Below are 7,952 nucleotides of genomic sequence, written 5' to 3' on the forward strand. Positions count from 1 at the left end.
CCCGAGACACCTCTGAAGCTGGCCCCCATGCCTCTGAGCAGGTATCAATATTTCACACGGAAACTGTCCCCCCAGGTCTGCTCCCTCCGCTCATATTTTGCCTATGGCACTGAGCACCTTCAAACATGATAGCCTGCCTCTTGTGGAAAGACTGACCCCGACCCCCGCCGGCTAGAATGACGGTCCCGCTGTAGCACGCAGCTTTGCCTGGCTTTGTTTCATTTTCTAAGCACCAAGAACTAACATTTGGCTCAGAGTGGGAGCTCAGTGAATCTTGTTGAATTAATTACAATCTCTCTTGACTTTCAATAAGTGCTATTTCCAGTGGACTTGGCCACCGCTCCCCTCGTGGGCTAAGGGCTCTTTCAGCTCCCCAGGGTGCATTTTGGTCGCTGGGCCTTTATTTTTGTCAGTATCGGTGACATAGAAGGGGGCAGCAATGTGCCTTTGCCCTGCATAAGAACAGCAGAGGTAGAGCAGAGGGTCCGAAGGAAGGGGCTCAGTGACTCTGGCGGGTGCGGTGCCCACTGCCCCATCCTTGCTGCCGGAGGTCTGAGGCTCGCTCCCCACTGCCCCATCCTTGCTGCCGGAGGTCTGAGGCTCACTCCCCACTGCCCCATCCTTGCTGCCGGAGGTCTGAGGCTCGCTCCCCACTGCCCCATCCTTGCTGCCGGAGGTCTGAGGCTCGCTCCCCACTGCCCCATCCTTGCTGCCGGAGGTCTGAGGCTCGCTCCCTACTGCCCCATCCTTGCTGCCGGAGGTCTGAGGCTCGCTCCCCACTGCCCCATCCTTGCTGCCGGAGGTCTGAGGCTCACTCCCCACTGCCCCATCCTTGCTGCCGGAGGTCTGAGGCTCACTCCCCACTGCTCCATCCTTGCTGCCGGAGGTCTGAGGCTCGCTCCCCACTGCCCCATCCTTGCTGCCGGAGGTCTGAGGCTCGCTCCCCACTGCCCCATCCTTGCTGCCGGAGGTCTGAGGCTCACTCCCCACTGCCCCATCCTTGCTGCCGGAGGTCTGAGGCTCACTCCCCACTGCCCCATCCTTGCTGCCGGAGGTCTGAGGCTCGCTCCCCACTGCCCCATCCTTGCTGCCGGAGGTCTGAGGCTCGCTCCCTACTGCCCCATCCTTGCTGCCGGAGGTCTGAGGCTCGCTCCCCACTGCCCCATCCTTGCTGCCGGAGGTCTGAGGCTCACTCCCCACTGCCCCATCCTTGCTGCCGGAGGTCTGAGGCTCACTCCCCACTGCCCCATCCTTGCTGCCGGAGGTCTGAGGCTCACTCCCCACTGCCCCATCCTTGCTGCCGGAGGTCTGAGGCTCACTCCCCACTGCCCCATCCTTGCTGCCGGAGGTCTGAGGCTCGCTCCCCACTGCCCCATCCTTGCTGCCGGAGGTCTGAGGCTCACTCCCCACTGCCCCATCCTTGCTGCCGGAGGTCTGAGGCTCACTCCCCACTGCCCCATCCTTGCTGCCGGAGGTCTGAGGCTCGCTCCCCACTGCCCCATCCTTGCTGCCGGAGGTCTGAGGCTCACTCCCCACTGCCCCATCCTTGCTGCCGGAGGTCTGAGGCTCGCTCCCCACTGCCCCATCCTTGCTGCCGGAGGTCTGAGGCTCGCTCCCCACTGCCCCATCCTTGCTGCCGGAGGTCTGAGGCTCGCTCCCCACTGCCCCATCCTTGCTGCCGGAGGTCTGAGGCTCGCTCCCTACTGCCCCATCCTTGCTGCCGGAGGTCTGAGGCTTGCTCCCCACTGCCCCATCCTTGCTGCCGGAGGTCTGAGGCTCGCTCCCCACTGCCCCATCCTTGCTGCCGGAGGTCTGAGGCTCGCTCCCCACTGCCCCATCCTTGCTGCCGGAGGTCTGAGGCTCGCTCCCCACTGCCCCATCCTTGCTGCCGGAGGTCTGAGGCTCACTCCCCACTACCAGGCAACGCTAGCTGTGTGTCTCAGAACACTTGGAAACAGAGAGTAAAGGAGGCATTGGGGAGGATCACATGGAAAAAGTAGGTGGCGGTAGGCTAAGGCCAATCAAGCCCTCTCTCGAGGGTCGCACGGACCCTGTCATGTGCCAGCTGTGTGACCTCGAGCAAGTCACTTTACTCCTCTGGGCTTCACTTCCCATTGCTATGCAATGAGAAATTGAGTCTCTGTCTCAGGAAGCAATGAAGAGGCCTGAAATCAAGGAAGGCATATAAAACTGGTGAGCAGACACGAAAATCATTTTGGTATGTCTAGGGACCATGGAGAGACAATGAAATGATGAAAATAAGCCCTATATCTGCCTGTGCGTAAGGAGATGCATGCTGTATCATTTGGCATGTGCATCCATTTATCAGCAAAGGCTGATGATTTAATACAGAGGACAGGAAGTCGAATCGCAGGTGGTGGGCCGCCTGGAGCTCTGTCCCCAGACCTTACCACATGGCCAGGGCGCAATCATTGTGTGACAGTGGCATCTGGGTGCATGATGGGACCCCCTTTGCTGGAGTCCAGCAGCGGAGTGGACATGCCACCGGGACAAGACTGAGCCAATGCGAGAGGACCAGCACGTTTCTATCTACATGTCACATAAACCAGAGTGAAAATAGCCTCCCCTTGCCCAGTCCAGTATAACCAGTCCACACAATTAAAAGATAAAACCAGTGTCACCTTGGGTAGCATCAGTACAGACTGCTATCAAGAGGACTCCCAATATTACCACCAGCTGCAATAAAAAAGCACTTCTTTGAATGGTTTTTTTTTCCTTTCCTACCTAATTGTCAAAACTGAATAATATTATCTGCTTTTTCATCCTCTGAGTATTTTTCTAATAAGAAAGCACGGAGACGCATGGCAAATAAAAGCCGAAGGTTTGAGCATGCAAAGCAATCATGCAAAATGACTTTCATATCAGTTTGATAAGCAGCTGAAATTTAATAACTACATCTCTCCTACGGAGCGGGATGAGAGCTGAGCGCTCTGCTTTGGCTTCTTCCTTCTGCGAGATGCTTATGCGAATGGTGGTTTCTCCTCTCGTGGCCGGGAAAATGGGAAGGGGCTCCGGATGACTCAAAGCCCTGAGACGCTGGCCCGGCCCCAGACCCAGCCGGACGACGGGGACTCCCCCGCCACAGGGAACCAAACCCAGGGCCAACCATGACCACTGGGCACATAGCGGGGAGAGGTTCCCAGATAGCTCAAAATAAAGTAAAACGTCCCTAGAAGCATAGACTTTGTTAAAAGGTAATCTATATAAGCTGAAGTCTCCAAGATCCCTTTACACCTTGGTCGAAGACAAATTATGCAATGTAACAACAATACTAATCATGTAAAACCAAACACTTGGAATTAAACTAAGACCCTGTATTTTTTTTTTTTTCAAAATGATCAAATTAAATCCAAGGACATGAGGACCCTGTTCACACGCAGAACGTCCTCTGCCCACACCGCTACATCTAGGAAAAAAATGAATGAACGCAGTTCGTAAAGAATGAATCAACGCGTGATTGGTTCGGAGCTTGTGTCTAGCTCAACTTTCTCAATTTAGAATGGGGGTACTTGAGATGCAAGAAAAAGAAATAATGGCCAAGTTCATGTGTCAACTCAATCAGAAGGAGGTGAATGGTGTGAATCTTTGTCTCCTTAAGGACTTGCAAGAGACTTCATGGTCCGAGAGTGGTTCTGCCTAAGCCACGTGGGCTGAGAATTTGTCCAGGGCTCCTAGCACCCCGCTGACAACCGCCGTGGCTGCCAAGGAAGCCCTTTGGAAAGACAGAGGCTCTGAAAGGAGAAGGAACAACGTTTGATTTAGGTGTTATCCAGACAGAACTGGGAGACCGAGACAAAACCAGCTCTCTGGACGAATGGGCCTTTCTAGCTCTGTGTCCCCATGTGAGCCAGGAGGGGCTGGTTTTCCCGGGGCTGGTGGTCTGGCTCCTGTTGAAGGGCTTCCCACAATGGGGTTTTGGCTGGCTTGCTCTTCTACTGCCCCCTACTGGGGACTTTCCTGCAAAGGAGAGAAGTGGGTTGCTTTGAAGTTGTTTTTGACAATAGGGTAACTGAACTCACCAGGGGATTCTAACCCAGGTGTGGAAACCTGAGATGAGCTTGAAACACATACAGTGATACAGAAGCAGCCGAGCCTCCTAGAGGTTACAGATGAGCCTCGATAACACACATCCCAGGACAACTCGCGTTTCCCCCTTTTGTCCGAGGTGTCTGTAAGGACAAGGGCGCGGCTTCCCGGCCAGCCCTATTTGCATGCACGCGCGCAGACACAAATGGAATTTTTTTTAAAGACAGGTATAAACAGACAGTCGTACAATGAAGAAACATCTGATCCCGTCATCGGATCTAACTGCCGCCCTTTAAAAAGGAAATGTAACTCCAGATGTCGTCTTAAGAAAATGAATCAATTAGGCAAATGAGGAGTTCCCTCATAAATTAGAGGATGAGCCCCCCCCTCCCCAGTCCCCTTCATTCCAGTCCTGGCTGAGCGGATGGACGGAGGTGGCCAGGAGGTTGGACACCTTCCATGCCCAGGTAACCCAGACGCCTCCTGTGAGCCTCAAGTTGTGTTTACCTTACGGAAAAGCTGGTTTGATTTGCCCAGAGTGTTCAGAATGTGCCAAACCTTTTACCCCGAAGATAATAATCCTTCAGCCTTCTGGAGCAGGACCCAGTATAAGCTGATGTCACTATTCATAAAATAATTGAGTTTACACAGAAAGTAATTTCAGTAATAGCTGCCTTTTTATAAGTATGTACATTTTATTTAAAATTACTGACTCAAAAGGCAAGGTAGAAAAAAAAAATCACCTCCAACAACTTCCTGTGATTGCGAATTATTGTGAGGGAAACAGAAGGAAAAGATTTTGAAATTATGAGCCATTATGCTCAGAGAGAGGGAGAAGGGGGAAAGGAGAGAGGGAGAGAGAGAGGGAGACAGAGAGGAAAGCAGAGAGGGAGAGAGGGAGGCAGAGAGAGGGGAAAGGAGAGAGGGAGGCAGAGAGAGGGGAAAGGAGAGAGGGAGGCAGAGAGAGGGGAAAGGAGAAAGGGAGCGAGAGAAGGAAAGAGAGAGGGAGAGAGAGAGGAAAGCAGAGAGGGAAAGAGAGAGGGAGAGAGAGAGGAAAGGAGAGAGGGAAAGAGAGGGAGAGAGAGAGGAAAGGAGAGAGAGAGGAAAGGAGAGAGGAGAGAGAGAGAGGAAAGGAGAGAGGAGAGAGAGAGGAAAGGAGAGAGGAGAGAGAGAGAGGAAAGGAGAGAGGAGAGAAAGCAAAGAGGGAGAGAGAGAAGGAAAGAGAAAGGGAGAGAGAGAGAGGAAAGCAGAGAGGGAGGGAGAGAGAGAAGGAGAGAGGGAGAGAGAGAAGGAAAGAGAGAGGGGGAGAGAGAGGCAGTGGAAAAAAAGAAAGACATCTCCCCTTCATGAGGCACAGCTGACAAGCTCGACTAAATTACCCCCGGACCATTACAAAAATCACTTAATTGCCAAGCATTTTGTTAGGTCAATTGACTCTAATTGAAAAAATAACAAAAAGCTTATTATGCTGCAAATGCGGCCGTGGAAAATGAGTCTTCTGTTAGAAGGAAACAATAATTCTAAATTTCAGCTGCTGCTAACACTACAAAGTTCAGTGTTTCCTTCTGATAAAATCCGCCGTGGAGGAGAAAGTGAAAATACATCAATTGATATTTTTTTCTTTCTTTTTGCACCCTCGCATTCTTGCTCTCTATCCCCCCGCCCCCCTCCCATCCCCAAGCAAGTGCCATGCACTTCTGCCCCTGGCATTGGCAACTGTGCACCCCACTCCCAGCATGCTCCAGGAAGAGGCTGGGGACAAAGGCAGGTCTGCGGTCTGCGGGGCAGGGTCCCAGGTCTCCAGGCAGGACACTGCCCTTCGGGTAGAACTCCTTCCCCACCATCTTTTTCCCTGAGCCTCCCTTTCCCTCTCTCCTTCTGGCTGTCCTTCACCTCCTCCCTCCCCCTTCTAAATACAGATAATAGCAGTGGTGGTCAACCTGGTCCCTACCACCCACTAGTGGGCACTCCAGCTTTCATGGTGGGCGGTAGCGGAGCAACCAAAGTATAAATAAAAAGATAGATTTAACTATAGTAAGTTGTTTTATAAAGATTTATTCTGCCAACCTTGGTGAAAATCTGACATAAAGTACTTGGTAAGTAATTATTATTATATGCTTTAACTTGCTGTAACTCTGCTTTATAAATTTTATAAAGTAAAATTACTTCCCTACTTTATAAATCACCATGACTGTGGAACCGGTGGGTGGTTAGAAAATGTTACTACTAACAGAGATACCAAAGTGGGCAGTAGGTATAAAAAGGTTCACTACCCCTGGATAATAGAATGAAGACAATAGCTTATGTCCCCGAAACATCTTCTGAAATTGCCTAGAACACGGGTGCCCGTTACTGGCCGTGATTGACATCAAGTACAGTAATTAAAAGCCCTGCCAGCTGACGTAGGTGAAGCTTTATTGATAATTACACACTTTTAGGGTGATTTGTCCAGAGTCGGTGCATTTAAAAAGACCAGGCAGCCCGCGGCACTGTTACTGCCCCAATTATAGATGTGAATGGTGGGGGGTGACAAAGGGGATGATTCTGCTTTGCAGAAAGTAACGATTTGGCCATAAAACCAAGAGGCTGGGGGTTAGGACAGGCTGAGGGCTGAGCCTTTGTTGGGAAAGCTGTTGGGGAGAAAGCGTGTGTGTGTGTGTGTGCGTGTGTGTGTGTGTGTGTACGGTGTGCGCGTGCGTGTTTGTACATTGTATATATATATGTGTGTATGCTAAGTACAGGGTGAGTGTCTGTGTGTCTACATGACGTGGGCTGTGTTCCTGTGTGTATGTGTGTATGCTTGTGCAGGGGTAAGTGTGTGTCTGTGCGTGTATATGTGTGCCTGCGAATAGGGTGTGTTGAGGGAGAGTTTTGAATTAAAGCAAAAAAAACAAAAAAAATCCATAACCTTCTGTATGTACAAAGCTATAGGTTACACAGCACTTCCCTGCTTGCTTTATCTTAAAAATTAAAAATTGTGCCCACCTTCAAATCCAAGGTCATCAGACCCCACTTTGACAAGCGCAGTGAAGACCTGAAAGGACCCTGTCCTGTGTGGGGCCAGGGCCCGGACCGGAACTTCGGGAGCACCGGGGCTCAGAGCGTCCATGACGGGGACCAGCGCCTGCCTCCCGGTCTACCCTGACCCAGGGGGCAGGGGCTGCTGGACGCCAGGGGACAGGTCCCCTCCGAGACGGCTCGCAGACTGTGTCCACCGACTTCCGCTTGCATTGCTGCCACTTTTAGAGGTGCGCCGCCGACCCCAGGGGCAGGGCCACTGCCACCCACCGTGCGTCATGGCACGTGTGGTTTCCCGGGCGCCCCGCTGCTGGAGACAATGGCAGGAGCCGCTTCTGAGAGCTCCGCGCGGCACCTGGTGTCTTGGCAGCACCTGGACCTAGGAGTAAACTGAACCTCAGGGATGCCACAGGTGTCAACGCCCGCGGCTGGGAGAGGGGGAGCGGCCGGAAAGGGGGCCGTGGGATGCCGGTGTCCACTGTGCCCGGCCCCGAACTGCAGGGTGCCCCGACCAGCCTTCCAGGGGAAGAAAGCAGGACCCGAAGGCGCGGCTTACCTGTGAGCCGGAGACCTGTGCCAGGTCAGGGCCGGGCCCTGGGAACAGTGCCGAACCCCCCACGGCCACGGGGAGAGGCCAGATGTCCCTGAGAGCAGCGAGTCCTTCCGACTCAGTGGCCGAGCCCCACGGAGAGGAATAAAAGTGAAGAATGGTGAATTCGGTACCACTTGCCAGACCAACGAGCTTCATCAATTAATCACAGCCAACTAATCACCACCTACATTAAAGAATAATACATGAAAAGGACAGGGGCCTCGCTGTAACTTATTCAGAAAGGGCTGCCTCCCTAATCCCTCTGAGTCCTGACATGTTAACTGGGTAGCGACTA

At 52.7% G+C, this 7,952-nt stretch overlaps 1 protein-coding gene across 1 annotated transcript; it reads right to left on the reverse strand.

The window, feature by feature from the left end:
- Positions 1–315: 315 nt before the first annotated feature.
- On the reverse strand, positions 316–7,156 carry LOC136377000 (fibrinogen alpha-1 chain-like). Its single transcript, XM_066343594.1, has 2 exons — positions 7,033–7,156; positions 316–1,913 (listed from the first exon to the last, which is right to left on the reverse strand). Exons 1-2 carry the CDS (start codon positions 7,154–7,156, stop codon positions 316–318), a joined length of 1,722 nt encoding a protein of 573 aa, XP_066199691.1.
- Positions 7,157–7,952: the final 796 nt, after the last annotated feature.

This window comes from Saccopteryx leptura, chromosome 6, assembly GCF_036850995.1.
Source record: "Saccopteryx leptura isolate mSacLep1 chromosome 6, mSacLep1_pri_phased_curated, whole genome shotgun sequence".
In the NCBI taxonomy this organism is placed as follows: domain Eukaryota; kingdom Metazoa; phylum Chordata; class Mammalia; order Chiroptera; family Emballonuridae; genus Saccopteryx; species Saccopteryx leptura.

Bases quoted from the DNA above. Each gene is read 5' to 3' on its own strand.
- LOC136377000 (XM_066343594.1), bottom strand. From the start codon at position 7,156: ATGGACGCTCTGAGCCCCGGTGCTCCCGAAGTTCCGGTCCGGGCCCTG. The intron at 1,914-7,032 runs GTGGGCACAATT...GTTGCCTGGTAG, and splicing joins TGATGACCTTGGATTTGAAG to TGGGGAGTGAGCCTCAGACC.